At 39.2% G+C, this 24,938-nt stretch overlaps 1 protein-coding gene across 2 annotated transcripts in view; it reads left to right on the forward strand.

Annotated features, from left to right (window-relative positions):
- Window positions 1-24,938, forward strand: part of CDH17 (cadherin 17) — a 102,099-nt gene that overhangs the window by 15,377 nt on the left and 61,784 nt on the right. For both annotated transcript variants that reach the window (XM_066266056.1, XM_066266054.1), the window contains exon 2: window positions 21,781-21,850. In XM_066266056.1, the coding sequence (XP_066122153.1) occupies window positions 21,803-21,850 (48 nt within the window). In that variant the 5' untranslated portion in view covers window positions 21,781-21,802. The remainder of the gene's footprint in view (window positions 1-21,780; window positions 21,851-24,938) is intronic.

A 24,938-nucleotide genomic window follows, 5' to 3' on the forward strand; every position in this document is an offset into this window, starting at 1 on the left:
ATCATATAAATTTAAAATATTTTAAGCCCTGAAGGGGAGCCACCTATCCTCCCAAGAACCCATTTACCCAACCATGAATCTAATGATAAAACAAATAATCATCCCCACTTTTATGTATTTGTAAATCCAGATTTTTTTATATACTGAAAGACTGGCATATCTATATTGTTAAGTTTAGCGAGAGAAAAAAAGTGCTGACTTTTATCTGTGTGTGTGCAGGGTGGGGGGACACCCTCATCTCCTTTTCCTCCTTCCTCCCTCCCTCGCAATCAGCCTGGAGTACTAGGCAGGAGCCCTGATTTTATGCCTGTCTGTTTCTAGCTTATTAATGGCCGCTTTCCTTGGGTCCCCAATTTGTCAAGAGTGGCAATTGGTCTGATCCTCTGTGATTTTTCTAAACCTTAAAATGATATAATTATGCCAGAGATTTGTGAGTGGGACCAAAGGGGGCATGACGATCTGAACATTACTTGATGACCAATGGGTTAGTGAGCGTTCCATCTGGTCTTTATGCATGTCTGGCCTTGCTTTGTCATTTATTCTGCTCCTAAGCAGTTTACAATGCAGAGGTGAAATAAATGGCACACAGGATATTTGTGCTGTTTGGTATCGATGAATTCATCACATCCTTTCACCTATGGCATTTGAAAACAAATTTTGGAGTCCTCTCCTTCTGTACCTTCTTTGTTCTTTAGAAATTCATGATTCAACTTTAGAACAGGGTAAATTAAATTAATTCCAAGCCCTTAATGGATTTTTTTAAAATTTTTATTTATTTATTCATTTTAGAGGAGAGAGAGAGAGAGATTGAGAGAGAAAGAGAGAGAGAGAGAGAGAGAGAGAGAGAGAAGGGGGGAGGAGCAGGAAGCTTCAACTCCCATATGTGCCTTGACCAGGCAAGCCCAGGGTTTTGAACCAGCAACCTCAGCATTCCAGGTCAACGCTTTATCCACTGTGCCACCACAGGTCAGGCAATGGATTTTTTTTTTTTTAATAAATTTTTATTAATGGTAATGGGATGACATTAACAAATCAGGGTACATATATTCAAAGAAAACATGTCTAGGTTATTTTGTCATCAAATTATGTTGCAAACCCCTCGCCCAAAGTCAGATTGTCCTCCGTCACCCTCTATCTAGTTCTCTGTGCCCCTCCCCCTCCCCCTAACTCTCTCCCTCCCTCCCTCCCTCCCATGTCCTCCCTCCCCCCCCACCCTTGGTAACCACCACACTCTTGTCCATGTCTCTTAGTCTCATTTTTATGTTCCACCAATGTATGGAATCATGTAGTTCTTGTTTTTTTCTGATTTGCTTATTTCACTCCTTATAATGTTATCAAGATCCCACCATTTTGCTGTAAATGATCTGATGTCATCATTTCTTATGGCTGAGTAGTATTCCATAGTGTATATGTGCCACATCTTCTTTATCCAGTCTTCTATTGAAGGGCTTTTTGGTTGTTTCCATGTCTTGGCCACTGTGAACAGTGCTGCAATGAACATGGGGCTACATGTGTCTTCACGTATCAATGTTTCTGAGGTTTTGGGGTATATACCCAGTAGAGGGATTGCTGGGTCATAAGGTAGTTCTATTTGCAGTTTTTTGAGGAACCACCATACTTTCCTCCATAATGGTTGTACTACTTTACAGTCCCACCAACAGTGAATGAGGGTTCCTTTTTCTCCACAGCCTCTCCAACATTTGCTATTACCCGTCTTGTTGATAATAGCTAATCTAACAGGAGTGAGGTGGTATCTCATTGTAGTTTTGATTTGCATTTCTCTAATAACTAATGAAGCTGAGCATCTTTTCATATATCTGTTGGCCATTTGTATCTCTTCCTGGGAGAAGTGTCTGTTCATGTCCTCTTCCCATTTTTTTATTGGATTGTTTGTTTGTTTGTTGTTGAGTTTTATGAGTTCTTTGTAAATTTTGGATATTAGGCCCTTATCTGAGCTGTCGTTTGAAAATATCAGTTCCCATATAGTTGGCTGTCTGTTTATTTTGATATCAGTTTCTCTTGCTGAGCAAAAACTTTTAATTCTGATGTAGTCCCATTCATTTATCTTTGCCTTCACTTCTCTTGCCATTGGAGTCAAGTTCATAAAATGTTCTTTAAAACCCAGGTCCATGATTTTAGTACCTATGTCTTCTTCTATGTACTTTATTGTTTCAGGTCTTATATTTAGGTCTTTGATCCATTTTGAATTAATTTTAGTACACGGGGACAGGCTGTAGTCGAGTTTCATTCTTTTGCATGTGGCTTTCCAGTTTTCCCAACACCATTTGTTGAAGAGGCTTTCTTTTCTCCAATGTGTGTTGTTGGCCCCTTTATCAAAGATTATTTGACCATATATATGTGGTTTTATTTCTGGGCTTTCTATTCTGTTCCATTGGTCTGAGTGTCTATTTTTCTGCCAATACCATGCTGTTTTGATTATCGTGGCCCTATAATATAGTTTCAAGTCAGGTATTGTAATGCCCCCAGCTTCATTCTTTTTCCTTAGGATTGTTTTGGCTATTCGGGGTTTTTTATAGTTCCATATAAATCTGATGATTTTTTGTTCCATTTCTTTAAAAAATCTCATAGGGATTTTGATGGGAATTGCATTAAATTTGTATATTGCTTTGGGTAATATGGCCATTTTGATTATATTTATTCTTCCTATCCAAGAACAAGGAATATTTTTCCATCTCATTGTATCTTTTTCGATTTCCCTTAACAATGCTTTATAATTTTCATTATATAGGTCCTTTACATTCTTTGTTATGTTTATTCCTAGGTATTTTATTTTTTTTGTTGCAATCGTGAAGGGGATTATTTTATTGAGTTCGTTTTCTAATATTTCATTGTTGGCATATAGAAAGGCTATGGACTTTTGTATGTTAATTATGTATCCTGCGACCTTACTGTATTGGTTTATTGTTTCATATAATCTTTTTGTGGAGTCCTTCGGGTTTTCGATGTATAGGATCATATCATCAGCAAAAAGTGATAGCTTTACTTCTTCTTTTCCGATATGGATGCCTTTTATTTCTTTGTCTTGTCTGATTGCTCTGGCCAGAACTTCTAGCACCACGTTGAATAAGAGTGGAGAGAGTGGACAACCCTGTCTTGTTCCTGATTTAAGGTAGAAAGTCCTCAGTTTTATGCCGTTTAATAGGATGTTGGCTGATGGTTTATCATATATGGCCTTTATCATGTTGAGATATTTTCCTTCTATACCCATTTTGTTGAGAGTCTTAAACATAAAATTGTGTTGTATTTTATCAAAAGCCTTTTCTGCATCTATTGATAAGATCATGTGGTTTTTGTTCTTTGTTTTGTTGATATGGTGTATTACGTTAACCGTTTTGCGTATGTTGAACCATCCTTGAGATTCTGGGATGAATCCCACTTGATCATGATGTATTATTTTTTTAATATGTTGTTGTATTCGGTTTGCCAGTATTTTGTTTAGTATTTTAGCATCTGTATTCATTAGAGATATTGGTCTGTAGTTTTCTTTCTTTGTTCCATCCTTGCCAGGTTTTGGTATGAGGGTTATGTTGGCCTCATAAAATGTGTTTGGAAGTATTGCTTCTTCTTCAATTTTTTGGAAGACTTTGAGTAGAATAGGAACCAAGTCTTCTTTGAATGTTTGATAGAATTCGCTAATATAACCGTCTGGGCCTGGACTTTTATTTTTGGGGAGATTTTTAATAGTTTTTTCTATTTCCTCCCTGCTGATTGGTCTGTTTAGGCTTTCTGCTTCTTCATGACTCAGTCTAGGAAGGTTGTATTGTTCTAGGAATTTATCCATTTCTTCTAGATTGTTGTATTTGGTGGCATATAATTTTTCATAGTATTCTACAATAATTCTTTGTATATCTATGATGTCTGTGGTGATCTCTCCTCTTTCATTTTGGATTTTATTTATTTGAGTCCTGTGTCTTTTTTCCTTGGTGAGTCTTGCCAAGGGTTTGTCAATTTTGTTGATCTTTTCAAAGAACCAGCTCCTTGTTTTATTGATTTTTTCTATAGTTTTTCTGTTCTCTATTTCATTTATTTCTGCTCTGATTTTTATTATCTCCTTTCTTCGGCTGGTTTTGGGTTGTCTTTGTTCTTCTTTTTCTAGTTCCTTAAGGTGTGAAGTTAAGTGGTTTACTTCGGCTCTCTCTTGTTTGTTCATATAGGCCTGAAGTGATATGAACTTTCCTCTTATTACTGCTTTTGCTGCATCCCAGAGATTCTGATATGTCGTATTTTCATTTTCATTTGTCTGTATATATCTTTTGATTTCTGCGCTTATTTCTTCTTTGACCCATTCATTTTTTAGAAGTATGTTGTTTAGTTTCCACATTTTTGTGGGTTTTTCCCCCTCTTTTTTGCAGTTGAATTCTAGTTTCAAGGCTTTATGATCAGAAAATATGCTTGGTACAATTTCAATTTTTCTAAATTTGCTGATATTGTCTTTGTGGCCCAACATATGGTCAATTCTTGAGAATGTTCCATGTACACTAGAGAAAAATGTATACTCTGTCGCTTTGGGATGAAGTGTCCTGTAGATGTCTATCATATCCAGGTGTTCTAGTATTTCGTTTAAGGCCACTATATCTTTATTGATTCTCTGTTTGGATGACCGATCTAGAGCCGTCAGCGGTGTATTGAGGTCTCCAAGCATGATTGTATTTTTGTTAGTTTTTGTTTTAAGGTCAATAAGTAGCTGTCTTATATATTTTGGTGCTCCTTGGTTTGGTGCATATATATTAAGGATTGTTATGTCTTCTTGATTCAACTTCCCCTTAGTCATTATGAAATGACCATTTTTGTCTCTGAGTACTTTTTCTGTCTTGTAGTCAGCATTATTAGATATGAGTATTGCTACGCCTGCTTTTTTTTGGGTGTTGTTTGCTTGGAGTATTGTTTTCCAGCCTTTCACTTTGAATTTGTTTTTATCCTTGTTGCTTAGATGTGTTTCTTGTAGGCAGCATACAGTTGGATTTTCTTTTTTAATCCATTCTGCTACTCTGTGTCTTTTTATTGGTAAGTTTAATCCATTTACATTTAGTGTAATTATTGACACTTGTGGGTTCCCTACTGCCATTTTATAAATTGCTTTCTGTTAGTTTTGTATCTAGTTTGATTCTTCTCTTTTGTTTTTCTATCATTTGTTTTTGTTTGTTTGTGTTCCATACTTCTTTCCTCTGTTGCTACCTTTTTAAAGTCAAGTGTTTTTGTGGTGGTTTTTTTAAGGGTGGTTACCATTAAGTAATGAAAAGGGTACCTACCATATTCATTGTAGTACCCTATCTTATATGTATTTCTGTACTTCATCATCCTTTGCTACTGTTAATCTCCATCCTCTCCCCCCTTTTTTTCCTTTGTTGTCACAGTTTAAGTTTGGTTTTATTGTGTTCTTGGTGGAGCTGTTACTTGTGGTGTTGTTTTCTTTTGTTCTTTGAATCTGGTTGGAAAACCCCCCTTAGTATTTCCTGGAGTGGGGGCTTTCTGTTGATAAATTCTCTCATCTTTTCTGTATTTGTGAATGTTTTTATATCTCCTTCATACTTGAAGGATAGCTTTGATGGGTATAGTATTCTTGGCTGAAAGTTCCTCTCTTTCAGGGCTTTAAATATTGGGGTCCATTCTCTTCTAGCTTGTAGAGTTTCTGCTGAGAAATCTGATGATAATCTAATAGGCCTTCCTTTATATGTTGTACTCTTCTTTTCCCTGGCTGCCTTGAGAATTTTTTCTTTGTCATTGGTTTGTGTCATCTTTATTATGATGTGCCTTGGAGTGGGTTTGTTGGGGTTAAGAAAACTTGGTGTTCTGTTTGCTTCTTGAATTTGAGGCTTTAGTTCCTTCCACAGGCTTGGGAAGTTCTCGTCTATTATTTGTTTGAGTATATTCTCCATTCCATTTTCTTTCTCTTCTCCCTCTGATATACCTATTATTCTTATGTTATTCTTTCTGATGGAGTCAGACAATTCCTGTCGGGCTTTCTCGTTTTTTATTATTTTTGAGTCTCTTTCTTCTTCTCTCTGTTGTGCCTCAAGTTGTTTGTCTTCTATTTCACTAATCCTATCTTCAATCTGGGCTGTTCTGTTAGCTAAGGTTGTTACCTCGTTTTTCAGCTCGTGAATTGAGTTTTTCATTTCTGTTTGATTTGTTTTTATAGTTTCAATTTCCTTGGTAATATATTCTTTGTGTTCATTGAGTTGTTTTCTGATCTCCCTATATTGCCTTTCTGTGTTTTCTTGTATCTCTCTGAGTATTTTTAAGATTTCTATTTTAAATTCTCTGTCATTTAGCTCCAAGGCTTCCAATATGTTGTCTTTTCTCCATAGATTTTTCCACATCTATTTGTGTTACCTCTCTTTCTTTTGTATCCATAATATTCGATTTCCTCTTTCTTATCGGCATCTGAGGGTGGTCTTATTGATAGCACTAATTAGAATTAATAAAGAGTAAAAAGTAAAAAAAAAAAAAAAGGTAAAAAACACCCCACAAAAAAAAACAGTAATAATTTATTATTTCCCCCTTTTTTTCTCTCTTCTCTTTCCCTCCTCTCCCCTCCTCAGGGAAATATCGTGCCTATAATGGAGGGCCTGATTTGGGGTGAAGAGTTCAAGGGGCAAAAAAAAAGGAAGTAGGGACCTACTAAATGCAAAAAAAAAAAAAAAAAAAAGGAAGAAAATCTTAGACAAGCATAAGATGATTTGCTTGTAAGTGATGGTCAACTAAGAGATATAATGAGAGGGATAAGAGGGAACCAGAAAAAAGGACCAAAAAAGAATAATAAAGAAGAAAAAATAAAAATAATAAGTAAAAATCTGTTGTATTAAGTGGAGCGAAGACTAAATACAATGGAGACCTTGGGTTGGGAGGACCCAAAATGCCACAAAAATAAACAAACAAGAAAAAAGAAAAAAAAATAAAAACAAAAGCAAAAAAGAGAAATAAAGCCAAAAAAAAGCCTTGAGTCCCAAATTAACTTATTTGTTCGTGATTGAGGATTATATGGGATGAAAGTAAAATGAGAAAAGAAAAAACGAATAGAAAGGAAAAAATAAGAAAAAGAGAACAACAAAGGAAGAAATAAAATAGGAAGAGAAAAAAACAAAATAAAGCAAGACAAAAAAAAAAAACAAAAGAGGAGAGAGTGAGAGTTAAGTGTTTTGGAGTATAACCTTAAAGGAGGGTGAGGATGAAGAAGAAAAATAAAATGCAACACTCATGGGTAGTGTAGTTCAAGAAAGGGGAAGCATAAGATGGGAAGAGAATAGAAGGACCGAGGTGGAGGAAATAAAGGCAAAAAGATAGAAGAAACAAACAACAACAACAACAACAAAAAATTAGTGGATCAAGTTGTAAAGTCTGTGGGTTTTTCTTGATTTTGAGAGGTTAACTTCTTCCTTTTTCTTTTCTCTCCCTCTTCCTGGTCGGTGACTCTGTACCCCAGGCTCTGCCCCTGTGTCACTCTTAGGTAGGGATTTGCAGTTGATGGGATTCTATGGCAATGTCATATAATTGGCTTTAGTCTTGCTGGAAGTAAAGGCTTGTTGGCGTTTGCAGGGTCCAACGATGAGAGAGTTTGCTTTCCTGGATTCTCTCTCCTAGTCCCCCCTTTCTGAATTAGCAGCCTGGTGATCCAGCTATAAGGCTGCAACTGCTTCTGCCTGGGGAGTAAGAGGCTCAAAGAGCTGGGAAATCCCCACTCTATCCCCACTCAGTGCAAGGCTTTGGGAAAGGCTCTGACAGTCAGGGCCTCCAGTGTAATCAGGCGGGGGTGGGAGTCAATTGTTGTCAAGGTGACTGTTCAGCGCCTATCATTTAGTTGGACCTCTCAACCCAGGCTTTCCACACTTTGTAGCCTGTTTTTGCAGGGAAGAAGAGGCACTAGTCTCTGCTTACGACTAGTGTAGTATAGACCTTATTATCTGCCAAGTCCTTCTTGTTAGCGTTTATCCCTGAATATGGAGGCTCTATCAATCAGAAGTTGCCCCGCCCCTTTAGCGAGAGGCACTAAAAAATATCACGCCTCTTGTCTTGGATCGCTGAACTGAGAGAGATCTTATCAAATAGAACCGAGGGTGCGCAGATTTCATGGGTTAAGCTAATTTCAGTGATTGGGACGCAGCTGTGCTTCCGAAGGTATTTTAGGCTGCCTGCGCGCGCCCCTCCCCCAACGCTTGATTGTTAGCTTGAATGGCTGGGTGAGGTGCCCCGCCCACGGAGAGAATCTCCCAAGCCTCTCCCGCTCGCCCCGCCGCTGGCGGCTGGACCGCACCAGGCGCAGGATAATGGAGCACCTGGGTGTGCGGGCCAGCAGGGCGCCCTGGGCGCGTGGAATGCCCAAGGCACGCGCGTGAATGGGGCGCTCCGGGCACCGGTGGCCAGCGACCCCCACTCGCAGTGTGTGGGCCGCTGGGAACATCAGCGGTGCTCAACCGGACCGGGTGCGCGCGCGCGGCTGCTCGCGGCGGTGGCTCGCGGCGGCGGCTTGCGGTTCCCAAGTATATGGGCTGACTCACCACAGGCGCACTTCCTTGCGGTTTGAAAGAACGTCCCTGTGATAGATTCCTCCACACCCTCGTCTCTCAGATTCAAGTGATAACAGTCCTTTCGCTTTTAGTTTGTGTGGAACTCCGGAATGCTCCGAGGATAAATTTTTCTGTTTCTAGTTGATAAATTTGTTGTGATTTAGGGGAGAGCTGTCGGACGCGCTGCTCACGGCGCCATTTCCGTGACGTCACTCTCCGGATTTTTTTTTTTTTTAAAACAAAAAGGATGAGACATAACTGACTATTTAAGGCTTACCTATCACTTAGCTTTTTTTAAGGGGAAAAATGTCAATGCTTACATATTGAGTTATTTTAAGTTTTGAGACCTGGGACATAGGGACTTCTTGTCCTTACTCAGACATACAGGGAAATGCCAGGACTGTCTAAAAATGCCTCTTGGGAGTGTTGGAGCCCAGCGGAAGGTTCAGTCCTCCTTTAGGTGAACCCTCTGTGATGCTGTGGGTGCTGCATGTATAATAGCTGAATAAAGCTCCATTGAGACTCCTTCTGTCCTGGGATGGCAGCACCTTTCTCAGTGAAAATTAGTTTCCTGGTGTATTAATTTGCTAGGGCTGCTATAACAAAGTACCATAGATGAAGTGGTTTAAACAATGGAAACTTATTGTCTCACAGATCTGGAGGCTCAAAGTCCCAAATCAAGGTGTCAGCAGGTTGGTTCCTTCCGGGGCCATGAGGATCTTTCTCAGGCTTGCAGATGGCCATCTTCTCCCTACGTCTCTTCGCATCCTCTTCACTCTATGTCTTTTTCCATATCCAAATTTTCCCTTTTTTATGAGGACACCAGTCATATTGGATTAAGGCCCACCCTAATGACCCAATTTTAACTTTGTTACCTCTGTGAAGACCCTATCTCCAAATAAGATCATATTCTGAGATACTTGGGAGATAGAACTCCACCATATGAGCTTTTTTTTAGGGGGGGGACTGGGAGACACTATTTACCCTAAAACACTTGGCTTGATTAAAATATTGGAGATCACCGAGGTGAAGTTCAGAAGGGAAATGAGGAGAGATGATACAACAGAGAAATATATGTGCTGCAGGAGCTTAACCTCCTGGGTATATTCCTCTGAGAAGGGGAGTCATGTCAACATCTGCAGAGGAAGGGCAGCCATTGAATGAAAAATGGTAACTCCTTTGAATTTTTGTAACAAATGAAAGGGTACCAGATGGTAATATGAGGATATTTGTGTCTTAGAAGGGAGATTAATATATGAATAAAAAGCATAGGTGTGGATTAGCCAGGCAGGGTGATCTTGGGCAAGTCTGACTGTTTTTAACCCTCATCTTTTAATTTTTAACCTTTAAAAGGTAAATTTTGATATTACCTGCTTCAAAGCGTTCTTATGAGAAATCAATAAGATAATTCATATAGAAGTCTCAGCATGTATGTGGCAAGTTGTTTTCAGTAAATGTTAGCTGCCTTTGTGTTGTAATCCTGCCTGAACACAAATTTAAGACATGGAGGAATTTCAGTGTTCTGTGGGCTGTAGTGAATTAAACAAAAGCATCAGCCGTTGGCAGCAAGACCAACAACTTGATTTCATATTTGTTGGTCGTCCATTGTTAAAACAAGCGGTGGTGCTTTTCAAAATTCCCTCCCCCCCTAAAAACCTTTGACCTGGGTTGCTAAGGATGTGCTTGTCCTCTCAGATAGTTGCCATAGAAACTGTCTGAATTTAATCTTTGAGTCTGAGGGAATCCCTGACAAATAGCAATATTTCCAAGCAGATGATTTTATCAACTATTTCAGGTAGCTGAGATAAATTATCACTGAATTTTCTGAAAAGCTACTCTAGTCCTTTTCCAAGTAGTGTTTGTGGGGAAATCTATTAAATATGTACAGTGTGATGATTTTAGGCAATTTCAATTATAAATATGGTTTCCTGCTAGCATCCTTATGATACAGGATGTGATATTCATTAGTGGAATCATGTCCATACAAAGAGGAAATATAGGTAAGACTTGTTTAAGAGGTCAAAGTCCTCTTCTGGCATAATTCTTGCTTTGAAATAGTTGGCAGTGGGGATGTTGCTGTGAAGGCTGCTTCTTGAATATTCTCATTATCTGGGCCACAGAAAGCTGGGGATTGAGAATGGAGATGCCTGTAGACAATGTCTAAGGTTGTGACTAAGCAAACTTGGGTGACAGAATGAATTTTTATTTGGCAAACACCATTAGAAATGTTAATTCACTGAAGCCTATAACTCTCAAAGGTAGAAATTATCATCATCCTTGCTTTTCAGATGAATAGACATGAGTCAGTGGAGGAATCAGGATCCAAACCAGCCAGTCTAACGTCAGGGTTTGCACTTCTAACAACTGCATCATTCTGTGGGAGATTCATCTGCAAATAAATCATGAAACTTAGGCACCAGAGTGGAGAATAATGACTTCTATTTTTCACTGGAAACCTCCTGTGAGGGATAAGAATAAATGTAAACGACAAAACAAAGGATAAAGGCATTGCTACTTTTACTTTTTAGATTCCATCCCAATTGGTGGCCTGTCAGAATACAAGCTTTTATTTTGCATTTAGTTGCTTTTCTATTGTTCATTTTATTTGTATTTGGAAAATTAAAAGTGCTGAAAAAAAAATCAGTTCAAGATGGTAAGATATATATTAACCAGTTGTTAACCTATTTACCAAGCAGATATTTGTTAGCATATATAAAAATAAAATGGTCCTTTTACAACAATTCATTACTTTGCATCAAAATAAATCTCAAATTAGTTTCCTTTAACACTTTATGTTCATTATAAAATCTATTCTCTTCTAACTTGGACAAATTAATAGGGTATCAATATTAGACAATCACGCTTTATAAATCATTGTATAATTGAATTTAACAAACATCTGTTGAGGGCTTAATATATGAAAGGCATAGTGTGAAGAGCTATAAGAGGTTAAGAAATAACAGTTTTAAAAAAATCAAGGCTTTGCCTTGAAGGATTTTATTTTCTGGTAGGGGCAATAACACGGACATGTAAATAAACAATGAAAAATAAGATGTGGGCAGGAGGGGCTTGGAAAGGAAGGTAATTCAGGCTGGAAATCAGGGATGAGATCATGAAGAAAGTAGAATTTCAGTTTCAGCTGCATGAAGGCAGACACTGTACTGCTGCTTATTTAGGCATCCCAATTTTTAGCGCAGGATCTGGAACATCATAGAAGCTTTTAATAACAATTCAGTGCTTTTAAAATAAACGAGTACTTTGGACCTAGGTGGTGAGATTTGAGAAGCAGACGTAGAGGTGAGGAAGGATACTCTTAATCCAACTTCATAAAGCAAATATCAATCGTCGATTGATTCCAGGCACGGCCTGGTGCCAGGTGGGGAGAACAGCAAGTGCCAAAGCATGGAGACAGGAAAGCTCAGGGCACGAAGTCCATCGGGGTATATGGCTTACTGGGTGTGGGAAGGGCGTGGGAGATAAGACTGAAAGAGTACCCGCAAGTTAGGACCCGCATTGGAAAAATTACTGAGTTTGAAGAGAAAGAGGGCCAAATGTGTTATTATTGTCTATATTTTTACTTCCTTAAGCAAATATTGGTGATTGCTGATCATGTTCATTTTGCCAATATAAAAAAATCGGACTTACACTTAAGAATAGAAACTTATTCCTTTACCTATATTTTATATTGCAATATGCTAGAACCTGGGATTGTTATTTGTTTCTATGCATTTCCAAACCACATAAGCAATCTAAACCAGTAGAAATATATTTCCTTTGTGTTTAAAATGATGACACAATTCTACAGTGATGTTTGGAGACACATAAACCAAATTAATTCTGAGGCAAAAGCTAATTTTTAAATATTAAAAGAATTTGTCCATAAGGGTTTTAGTCCAAGCTCTTCCTTAAAATAGCTGTAGAATCTTAGGGCAAGCTACTTAATTTATAAAGCGTGTATAAACAATAGATACATTTTATGTATCTCTGCCTCTCAATGCCTATATCTACTTCTCTGCAGCTATCATGCCATATAGAGTAAAGGAGGAGTCAAAAGAGTTTTTGGACTTTGGAATCTGACAGATCTGTTTGGAAGAATGGCAGTGTCACTTCCTAGCTATGTCTCAGTAGGTGAATTGCTTAACTTTGAACCTCAATTTCCTCATATATATATAATAAGAATAACAATTCCTCACTCATTTTGCCTGTGAAAAACTCCTAACAGCCCACATTTATTATTGAGTAATTGCTATATATTTTCCATCTGAAGAAACAGTCACAGAGATATTAAGTAGCATACCCATGGCCACACAGCTAATAAAAAGCAAGGCTGGGTTAGGACCAGTAGCCGCGGCCACTGTCATAGCCGCCTAGCCCTTGCAGGTTCATATTTAATTGGGGCAGATGGTAATGAAACAGCGCAGTCAGAGGATGGTGGGCCATTTCCCTTTATTCTAGACTTGTACTGGCCAATGAGTAAAAACAAACACAGGGGCACCAAAACCCATTCTTTCCAGTTTTTCTCTAGAATCAAAGGCTCCTTTAGCCTCAGCTACTTCCTTTTCCCCATCTGCATGCCTCTATCTTGCTGGCTGTCCCCTCCCCTGCAACCACGTGGTCTCCTCCCTTCTTTGTACAAAGTGGCTGTCCCCTCCCCTGCAACCACGTGGTCTCCTCCCTTCTTTGTAACAAAGTGGTCTCTTCTCTCCTTTTTTTTTTTTTTTTTGTATTTTTCTGAAGCTGGAAACGGGGAGAGATGGTCAGACAGACTCCCGCATGCGCCCGGCCAGGATCCACCCAGCACGCCCCCCAGGGGCAACGCTCTGCCCACCAGGGGGTGATGCTCTGCCCCTTCGGGGCGTCGCTCTGCCGCGACCAGAGCCACTCCAGCGCCTGGGGCAGAGGCCAAGGAGCCATCCCCAGCACCCGGGCCAGAGGCTGCGGGAGGGGAAGAGAGACAGAGAGGAAGGGGGGGGGGGGGTGGAGAAGCAAATGGGTGCTTCTCCTATGGGCCCTGGCCGGGAATCAAACCCGGGTCCCCCGCACGCCAGGCCGACGCTCTACCGCTGAGCCAACCGGCCAGGGCCAGTGGTCTCTTCTCTCAAAATGGCCTCCTAGCTCCTCTTTTTAAAACTTTTCAGTGCGAAAGCCCTCCCCCAACATACATTAGCATAACCAAGCCCCTTCCCGAGCAGAAAGGCAGTTAGCTGTATCATGTGAGAGCATCATCACATGAGCAGCAGTCATTTTTAACAATAAGAGTGAGCAAAACCAGAAAATATACATTTTGTAACTCATTTGCCCAACAGCTGGGTTTCCAGTTCAAGCTTCTGATTCAGAGTCTTCTTCTGCACCACTGTTACTGTGTTTGTAAAGAAACTTCTGTAAGTCTCTGACATAGATGATGATTAGTAAATACTCATTTCTTTCTTTAACTCCCAGGGCATCTGGGAGGCTACAATGGAACAGTACCGGTGGTGGGAGTCAGCCGGTTTGCACTGGTTCGGCAGAACTAACATCTAATTTTTTGTTGAGTTTGGTGAACCAGTTATTAAAATGGCACTTGTAATCAAGATTCTCTCTAAGGTGGGTGCCTAGGCAGCCACCCAATGTGGAAATCACAAATTTACATTTCTTACTATTTTTTAATGTTCATCTGTGCAACAGTGTATTCTAAGCGCCCGTAGTAATGTTCATTCTGTCCATAGGTGAAAAAAATTTGATTGAACTATGCTTGTAGTATTTATTCATTTCATAAAACTCATTGTTCCTTTGATGAAATACTACATTTTAATTCCCTCGCATTTGTTACTTCAGTAAACAAACATATAACGGAAAGAGAAAAAATGCCAAACAACCAGGGGTGACAAGCTGTTGTTGGAAACATCTTAAATAACAGTTTTATTGTTTTTTGTCTGGTATTATTTAATGTTTCTCATTAATATTTTTAAAATCTTTCTTATAACATAACCTAGTTTTGTGTACCTCTTTTATTGTTCTTATTTAAGTATTAAATACATGAAATAATAAACTACCTTTTGGTATATCTTTTTTTATACTTATAAAGGTCATAAGGACAGAGAACCTATTGTTAAATTATTTGAATCCCAAACTGGATAGTACTTTTACCTTTGAAAAGTTCAAATATAAACTACCTAAATGTAAGGCATTTAAAAATTTCAGGGTCTGAGTTTTTAAAGTGGCTAGAATTTAATAACCATTTTTCTATGCTGAGTATATTAATGATAAGTTCAATGTAGAAAAACTTAAAAAAAATAAATTAAAGATGAAGTGAACTAAGATCATCCATAATGCGCCTGGACTGTAGTGGCACAGTGATAAAGTATTGGCCTGGAATGCTGAGATTGCTTGTTTGAAACCCTGGGCTTGACCAGTCAAGGCATATACAACAAACAATGAACAACTAAAGTGAAGCAACTATGAGTTGATACTTCTCACCCCCCCCCCCGTAAAATCAGTAAATAAAATTAAAACAACAACAAAGATCATTCATAATCCCTAAAGGTAATAAAGTAATTAAAATTTTAGTAAAATGAATGCATTTTTAAAAATTGAGATAAATTGTTATATAACATTATATTAATTTCAGGTATACAACATTAAATAATTTGGTATTTGTATATATTACATAGTGATTACTACAATAAGTCTAATTAGCATTTGTTACCATACAGTTATCCTCCTTCACTCTTTTCTTTTTTAAAAAAATTTTATTTGGCCCTGGCCAGTTGACTCAATGAATAGTGTCAGCCCAACATATGGACGTCCCGGATTTGATTCCTCATCTGGGCACACAAGAGAAGCGACCATCTGCTTCTCTCTCCCTTCTTCTCTCCCTTCTTTTCCTTTTCCTCTCCCATGGCCACTAGCTCGATTGGCTCTAGCAATGGCCCTGGGCACTGAGGATAGCTCGGTTGGTCCAAGCACATCAACCTCAGGTGCTGAGGATAGCTCAGTTGATTTGAGCATTGGCCCCAGACAAAAGTTGCAGGGTGGATCCTGATTGGGGTGCATGCAGGAATCTGTCTCACTATCTCCCTTCCTCTCACATAAATTAAAAAAAAAAAGGATTTTATTTATTGATTTTAGAGAGAGAGGAGAGAGAAAGAGAGAAGGTGGGGAAGAGCAAGAAGCATCAACTCATAGTAGTTGTTTTTCATATGTGCCTTGACAAGGCAAGACCAGGATTTCGAACCCAGAACCTCAGCATTCTAGGTTGACATGCTATCCACTGCGCCACCACAGGTCAGGTATCCCTTCACTCTTTCTGCCTACCTCTGACTCTCCTTCCCTCTGAAAACCATCAGTCTGATCTCTATATCTATGCATTCTTTTATGTTTTGTTTTGTTTCTTTTGTTTTTTAGATTCCATGTATAAGTGAAATCATATGGTATTTGTCTTTTTCTGACTTATTTTACACAGCAGAATACCCTCAAGATCCATTCGTATTTTCACAAATGGCAAATTTTTCCTTTTTATGGCTGAGTTGTATTCCATTCTGTATGTATGTGTGTGTGTATTACAGTTTTTTTTAATCTATTCATCAGTCAATGAACACTTAGGTTGCATCATATCTTGATTATTATGAATAATGCTTCAATGAGCATAGGAGTGTGTATACCTTTTCAAATTAGTTTTTAAACAATAAATACTCAGAAGTGGAAAAGCTGATTTGCATCTATGTTCATTTTTTGGGTGTCTTTGGCAGAATTTGTCATCAAAGTATTGCTTATCTTATGAAATGAGTTTGTAAGCATTACTTCTACTACAACTTTATTTTGGAAGGATTTGAGAAGGGTAGGTATTAACTTTTCTGTGAATGTTTGGTGGAATTCACTGGTGAAGACTTCTGGTTCTGGACTTTTGTATGTTGAGAGGTTTTTATTACTGATTCAACATCCTTACTATTAATTGGTCTATTTTATTATTTATTTGTTTATTTATTTATTTATTTATTTTTTATTCAGTGAGAGGAAGGGAGACAGAGACAGACTCCCACATGTGCCCTGACCAAGATCCATGCAGCAAGCCCAATCGAGGGTGATGCTCTGCCCATCTGGGGTATTGCTCCGTTGCTCAGCAACTGAGCTCTTATTAGTGACTAAAATGGAAGACATGCAGCCATCCTCAGCACCTGGGGCTAATTTACTCCAATTGAACCATGGCTGCAGGAGCTGCAGGAGGGGAAGAGAGAGAGAGAGAAGTTAGAGGGGTAGGTGTGGAGAAGCAGATGGACACTTCTCCTGTGTGCCCTGACAGGGAATCAAATCCAAGACATACACACACCAGGCTGATGCTCTACCACTGAGTCAATTGGCCAGGGCCTCAGATTTTCTATTTCTCCCTGATCCCTTGTTTTTTTTGAAAATGGTATATTTCTTGAGATTTATTCTTTTTTCCCTAGGTTGTCCTATTTATTGGCATATAATTATTCATAGTTTCTCTTATAATCTTTGCTGGTCAGTATCCCTATCAAACACAAATGCAAAAATCCAAATAACTCTTTCATTTCTGATTTTATTTATATATTGAGCCCTCTTTCTTTTTATCATTGTGAGTCTAGCTGAAAGGTTTGTCATTTTGTTTATATTTTTAAAGAACGAGTGAGTAATTGCATTGATTTTTTTCTATTGTTTTTGTTTCTATTTTATTTATTTCTTTCCTTCTACTAACTTTGATCTTCATTGGTTCTTTTCTGTCTAATTCCCTCAGGTATAAAACTAGATTGTTTATATGAGATTTTTTTTCTTGTTTCTTGAAGTAAGCTTATATCATTATAAACTTCCTTCTTAGGCTACTTTGCTGCATCCTATAAATTTTGGACTATTGTATTTCTATTTTCACTTGTTTCAACTCCTTTGATTGCTTTATTACCATTTGGTTGTTCAGTATCACATTGTTTCATCACATTCATGATTTTTTTTAGTTTTCTTTCTGTAAAATTATAAAGAAACAATAATTTAAAATGGCATGTTAAACCATATGAAGTTAATAGGCATATACAGAACATTTCATCTAAAAACAACAGAATACACACTTTTCTCAACTGCACATGGAACATTTTCCAGAACAGATTACATGTTAAGCCAAAATACAGTTTAAATAAATTTAAGATTGAATAATATCAAGCATCTTTTCTGACCACAATGGTCTAAAATTACTTCATAGTCCTATGGGGATTCCCTTGCACTTAATGAATTGTTTTTCTCTTGCTGCTTTTAAGATTCTCTATTTACTTTAAACTTTCGACATTTTAATTACAATGTGCCTTGGTGTGGAATTTTGGGTTCATCTTTGAAACTCTCTGTGCTTTCTGGATCAGGATGTTTGTTTTGTTTCCCAGGTTAAGAATGTTTTCTGCCACTATTTTTACTTATTATTATTATTTTTTATTAAGGAGGTAGAGGGACAGACTCCCACACTTGCCCTGATGGGATCTTCCCCCCCCCCCCACAAGCAATGCTCTGCCCCCCTGGGGTCATTGCACTGTTGGTCACAACGAAGCCATTTCAGTGCCTGAGGTGAGGCAGTGGAGCCATCCTCAGTACCAGTGCCCAACTGCTCCAGTCACGCTGCGGGAGGGGAGAGGGACAGAGTGAGGGGGGGAGAGAGAGAGAGACTGAGAGAGAGGGGGGGAGGGTAGGGGTGGAGAAGCAGATGATCACTTCTCCTGTGTGCTCTGACCAGGAATCAAACCCAGGACTTCCATATTCCTGGCCATTGCTCTACCACTGAACTAACCAGCCAGGGCTCTGCTATTATTTCTTCAAATAAGTTGGCTACCCCTTGCTCTCTCTCTACTCCTTTTGGCACCTCTATAATGTTATTCTGCTTGATCTTGTCTCATAGGTCTCTTAAGCTATCTTCATTAATTAAAAAAAATTTGCTGCTCTGTTTGAGTGAGTTTCACTACTTTGTCTTCCACATTGCTGATTTGTTCTTTTACTTCATCTAATATGCTTTTGAACCTCTCTAGTATATTTTTCAGTTCAGTTATTACATCTTTCATCTTTGTGACTTCTGTTTTGTACTTTCATATATTGCTATCTCTTTGTTGAAGTTTTCATTTACTCTTCTCCTCAGTTCAGTGAGCATCTTTATGACCATTACTTGAACTCTAATAGGTAGTTTACTTATATCTATTTCTTCTTTTTTTTATTTTAAGTGAAAGGAGGGGAAATAGAGAGACAGACTCCCACATGCACCTCGACCAGGATCCACCTGTCAACCCCCATCTGGAGCTGATGCTCAAATCAACTGAGTTATCCTTAGCACCTGGGGCCAATGCTTGAACTAATTGAGCCTCTTGCTGTGAGAGGGGAAGAGAATAAGAAGGGGGAGAAAAAGGTAAAGAGAAGCAGGTGGTAACTTCTCCTGTGTGCCCTTACTGGGGATCAAACCCAGGACATCCACATACAGGGCTGATGCTCTATTTACTGAGCCAACTGGCCAGGGCCTACTTATATCTATTTCATTAAGGATTTTTCTTATTCTTTCATTTGGAACATATTTTATTATTTCTTAATTTTACCCAACTTTCTGTGTTTGTTTCTATGTATCAGGAGGAAGAGCTTTCTCTCCAAGTCTTGAAAGAATAACCCTGTGGCCCCTGGCTGGGTGACTTAGTGTATTGAGCATCATCCCAGTGTACCAAGGTCATGGGTTCAACCCCTGGTCAAGGCATGTGTAAGAGGCTATCAGTGAATGTACAAGTAAATAGAACAGCTAAGGGGAACAATGAGTTGATGCTTCTCTTTCTATCTCTCAAATTAATGGAATTTTTTTTTTTAAAGAATAGCCTGTGTAGAAGATGACACTATTGCTCAGTCTCTTGGTTGTATCTCTAACATTTGTTGTAAGAAGCCTGATTCATTCTTGATAGGTTCCAGTTTTTGAAGGTGTGACAAGACCTGTAAGTGTTCCAGAGGGAGGGATTTCAGTGAGCTCTTAGTTTCAAGCTGAATGGTAGCTACACCATTGGCACCAGCTTTTTAGGCACGTATGTTTATACAGTATTGTAGGACCACAACTGTGAACCCTGCTGGCCTCCTGACCAAGCGATCTAGAGGTTTCCTCTTAGTGGCAGTTGCAAAAATCAGGGCTCCCCACAAGTGTATGAGCTCTTTTCTGGGAGGTACTTGTGAGCTGTAGGAAAGGAAGGGAGAGAGCAAAGATGATATCCTCCAGCCTATGTTCCCTGAGGACACTTCCATGTCTTCTAGCTGGGTGGTATACTTGAAGCCTGCCCTGTAGGCTGAAGCTTCAAGATAAGTAAAAAAGTCTTTTTTATAGGAAGACTGAGAATATGTTTCAGTCTGCTGTCTGTAGTGCCCAGGGTATGGTAGCCTGCCACCAACTGTCTTTCTGATTGTTTCAGATATGTGGGACTCAGAAATGTAATTCTGTCTGGCCACCAGAGCACGCATTCAAGAGGCATTGCCTGTGTGGGCTGCATGCATCTGCAAGGCAATGGGAATGATTGCTGGGGCCATGGGTGTGGCACTGGCTCTAGCAGGGTAGGGGGAGAATGTAAAAATGGTGCTTGCCAGTGCTAAAAAGGTTGAGGGAGAATATAAAAATGATCCTCGGCCCTGGCTGGTTGGCTCAGCGGTAGAGCGTCGGCCTGGCGTGCGGGGGACCCGGGTTTGATTCCCGGCCAGGGCACACAGGAGAAGCGCCCATTTGCTTCTCCACCCCCACCCCCCTCCTTCCTCTCTGTCTCTCTCTTCCCCTCCCGCAGCCGAGGCTCCATTGGAGCAAAGATGGCCCGGGCGCTGGGGATGGCTCCTTGGCCTCTGCCCCAGGCGCTAGAGTGGCTCTGGTCGCGACGGAGCGACACCCCGGAGGGGCAGAGCATCGCCCCCTGGTGGGCAGAGCGTCGCCCCTGGTGGGCGTGCCGGGTGGATCCCGGTAGGGTGCATGCGGGAGTCTGACTGTCTCTCCCCGTTTCCAGCTTCAGAAAAATACAAAAAAAAAAAAAAAAAAAAAAAATGATCCTCACCAGCACCCCTGTTCCTGGAGAGGGTTCCAACAAGCTCCTGTACTTCTGGTAGATACTTCAAGATTAGCAAATGAATTTCCTTCATAGATGGTCTACTAGGTGCTTTTCAACTTACTGCCTTTGCACTGGGTCCCCGGGTGAGTGAATCTGCTTGTAAACCCTTTAACAGTGAAATCTTCACTCCCAATAGCCTTATGATTCTCTTGGACATAAACCCATTGATTTTCAAAGCCAGGCATTTTGGGGACTATGTCTCTGGTGCAGGTCCCAAAGGTTGGGATGCCTGATGTTTTGCACAAGCCCCTCATTCTTCAGGGAGAAGCTCTCTTGTCTGTGTGCTGCCATGCCAGAGATGGCAAGATCATATCTCTTCTACCCATCTCAATGTCGCCCTTTTATCAGTTGTTGGGAGGAGCTGTTCCTCTAGTCTTCAGGTCTTTCCCAGAGGGAATTGATCTGTATGTAGCTACAGATTTGTGTCTACGGGAGGAAGTGAGTTCAGGATCTTCTTATGCTGCCATCTTGAACTTCCTCTGAATGTGTTTTTTGTTTGTTTTAATACAACATGAAGGGCAACAACCCTGCTTTCCAGGCCATGTGGCAAATTTACCTCAGATCTTAAAATCTGTTAGTTACAATATGTCAGGGTGAAAAGTATAATTTCTGTGAAATGTCAAGCCATGGAAGAAAAGAAAAAATAATATTGAACAGAAAAGAATAAGGGCAGAATTTGGATTTTTATTTAGTAGATTGAGGAGAAATAAGAAGTACATGTTTCCTGTAAGTATATTGCAAAGTTAACATCAATGTTTAGAAAACCAAAGAGGCAATGGGTAAGGTCCTTGAATGAAAGATTATGAACATTCTTGGTTCTTTCTGCTTGAGGAATTTCATATACTTGTAGCTTTGAATCAGAACTCTAAAATTTTACCATCTAGTTACATTGGCATTTGCTAAAAACATTTATATAATAAGAGTGAAAATTATACATATTGCTTATCATTGAAGACCCTTACGTTGCATCATAATAAAACAGAGTGTTTAAAGAAATGGAAGAAGCATGAGCTTGATTTATGATGTTGACTGCATGCTTCCATATAGAGTCAAGACTGGCCTCTAAGGATCACATTCTACTATGTTTGTAACTGGATATCATCCAATTATCTTTTCTGGTTGGAAAGACATGATTTTAACATCCTGGTAGCTAATCATTTTTATCTCTGGTTTATTCACAGGAGATTGAATAAAAGAAAACAAATGGCACAAGCCCAACTGCCCTGCTTGTGTCTCCTCACACTTTATTTGGTAAGAGAAGTGGGTGCTCTTTATTTACTAATTTTTTTTCTCTGCCATCTTTCTACCTCATACCAGGGAAACAATGGTTATCATTTTTTAATAAAGTTTGTCAAAATTAAATTGTATACAGAGGACACATAGTTTGCCCCAATGTGATATTTTTGATGAAATGATTACAAGTTATGTGTCAGTACTTTCTCCTCAGCTCTTAAAAGCCAATTGCACTCGGATAAGGTTTAAAATGTATCTAACCACTCAGGTTTAGACATCCATGCATAGCTAGGGGAATCTGGAAATAAAAGCATACTGATACATGCCCCTTAATCATGACTTTTTTCACTTTGACCATGAAAAATTCCCACTGAAACACACAAAAAGTTATTTTCTCTATTTTCTCCTGCTCTGGTCTGTATTTTTCTTCCCATATATATTTTGGAGTTTTCTAGTTAAATTTGTCTTTAGAAATCTGTTGAGCTAACCATATTGAATGACAGGCTTCTAGAGATTGGATCTGGGTGAAACCTGGAGAAATAGAAACCTTGAGTTCTGGTAGATAATAAGGTGCTATCCTGATTTTAGTCATGGGACTCATAAATGTCACGCATTTGCCAATTTGTTGTATTATGAAATAAGATATGGGGAAGCCTTTGGTTTTTCTTTATAAGGAAGCTTCTAGATGCTCACACCTCAAATCTTGGTTCCTTTCTTCTGTGATCCAAAAATAACATGTCAAATTTCAAGACTCAGAAAGTTTCCTAGTTTTTCTAGTTTCCTAGTTTTCTTAGTTTTAAAATATTTATGGAGTGAAATAGAACTAAACTTGTAAAACTGTCAGAGCCTTACTCCCAGGGTGAGATGTGGAGAAGCAGATAACCTGCAGTTTAAACTTTAAAGACCAGGGATTCAAAGCTTATTGCTTGGATTGCTTAAAGACTGGATCAAACATTCCCATTTAACTCCTGTCTCCTTCCTACGCTCTTAAATGTCATTTGCTATTTATTTTATCATAAATTTGTGTTGAAGTTAGACTTAGGTTCAAACTTAGCCTCGTGACTTACTAGTGAAAAGAACTTGGGTTACTTAAATGTTGAACCTCAGTTTTCTGCCCTGTGAAATGGGCAGAAAAGAGTACTTCCCTTTAGAATGTTGTGGCAACTAAGTGAGATGATGTATTTTTAAAGTCTTCAGATCAGTGCAGGCTAAGTACTCAATAAATATCAGCTATTATTGTTACTACAGCATTTTAAATATTCAATGTATACCCTCATATGAATGCAGACCTTCATGATGAAGAGATTGTATTTTAGTCATCCTTGCACCCTCAGCACACAACACAGTTCTAGAAATAAGGTAGAAATCAAATATCATGGGCTTATATTAGGAAACAATAATGAGATCAAAGAGAGAGAGAGAAGATTCTATCACCATAATTTGATATTAGTGGGTTCATCTGCTTTTTGTCTAAGAAGCAGACATGCATTTCTCTTCCTGGATAAAAGTTGAAAGTAAGTTTTTCTTTTCTCTTCTCTCACTCCACTGGGATTTCTACCTATAGTAAGAAATACTGCTTAAACACTGCTGACAGCAAGAGCCTTGCCCAGGAGACAGCCACAAGCACAGCTGTCTCTGCTTGAAGGAGGAAATTACTACCTGTGTGGAGCATTGGGTGGAATACACTTGTCTCCTGCCTTCACTCACCTTTACTCCCAGAACTTTTCTTACGAGGAACGGAAGTTCAGTTGACATTTCTTACCTTTAGCATAAGGTTTTCTTCAGCAGAGATGGTAATTTAAAATGGTTACCAGTCATATATTCTATACTTCAAACCGCTCTCTTGTTATTTTCTGAGAACTGGTTTTCATAAGGGGGCTAAAAACACTGCATGAGTATATTGCAAGGACACTGAAGAGAGAGCAAGTAAGTAATCCATGTTTTGGAAAAGGGTGCTGAATAGGGAGGGAGGCAGAGAAATCAAGGAGAAGCAACCTATTTTAGTTTTGCTTGGTTCTATGCTTCTTCCAGAAGGAAGAATAACTTGGCATTAATACTGTATAATCAATGCAGAGAACTCTTACTGGAAAGTGCAATAAGGGCAGCTACCAGGCAGGCAGACCTGGCACTTCCTCATGTCTTTTGATGGCCTGGAAGGTAGTGAGGCAGCATGGTTCAGAGATGCGTCTCCATGCAAGAGGGCTGGCTTTATTTCACTGTAGCAGTATCAGTGTCTCTGTGTGGGACTTCTCGGGAGTTAGTCTCTTAATATTGTTGAGGACCAGAGGAAATGATGTGTGTGGAGGGTCTAGTCCCATAGCTGCCACACTCAAAATGAAAACACTCAAAAATGTCAGTTCCATTCTTTTTTCTTCTTTTCTCTCTAACTCCTGCATAAATCCTCTGGTCCTTTCACGTATTTCCACTACACTGTCCTTATCAATTCTGGCCGTATGGCCTGATGACTCATGTGTGCACATGGATTTTGAAATCTTTATAGCCCAAATAGTTATGTTAAAGGGCAGAAAGAAAGATTTGTTGCCCTGATATAAAAACTCAACTTTGAACCTTGCACTGAGATGTATCCTCCTTCCCTGATAGGTAAGCCAGCTTATCCACATAGGAAAAATGCAGGCTGGTTTGTGAGGTTTGTAGTTTTCCTCTGGATACCATCACTGGTGTGATCAACTGAAAGGCTGACCATTTGCTGATGTGAGTGGAAAATTGATAAAGGCCATTTTCTGTTAAGCAGAAACTCTACAGAAATCACTGCTTTGGTCTTGTAACAAACATAGTGGCACCTGGCCCTTGGCACCCAGTTCTTTGTGCCCCACCTTCCAGTGAAGTTAATGGAGCTGGTGAAGATGTAGAAAAGGAGCAAAGGTGACGAAAAGCCCCCAGAAGACAATAAACTTAGAAAGGAAGAAATGAACTAGATAGAAGTCTATAGAATCATTGTGTTGGTACAGAATATTTTTAGAGGACTTCAATAAATAGGGGTTTATTTTCCTTAGATAACAAAAAGCCTGAAGCAGCAATCCAAGGCAGGTATAGCAGATCTGTGATATTATCAGAGACTTGGCTTTCTTTGTGTTTGTTCCATCAT

Source organism: Saccopteryx bilineata, chromosome 3, assembly GCF_036850765.1.
Source record: "Saccopteryx bilineata isolate mSacBil1 chromosome 3, mSacBil1_pri_phased_curated, whole genome shotgun sequence".
NCBI classification, from domain to species: Eukaryota; Metazoa; Chordata; class Mammalia; order Chiroptera; family Emballonuridae; genus Saccopteryx; species Saccopteryx bilineata.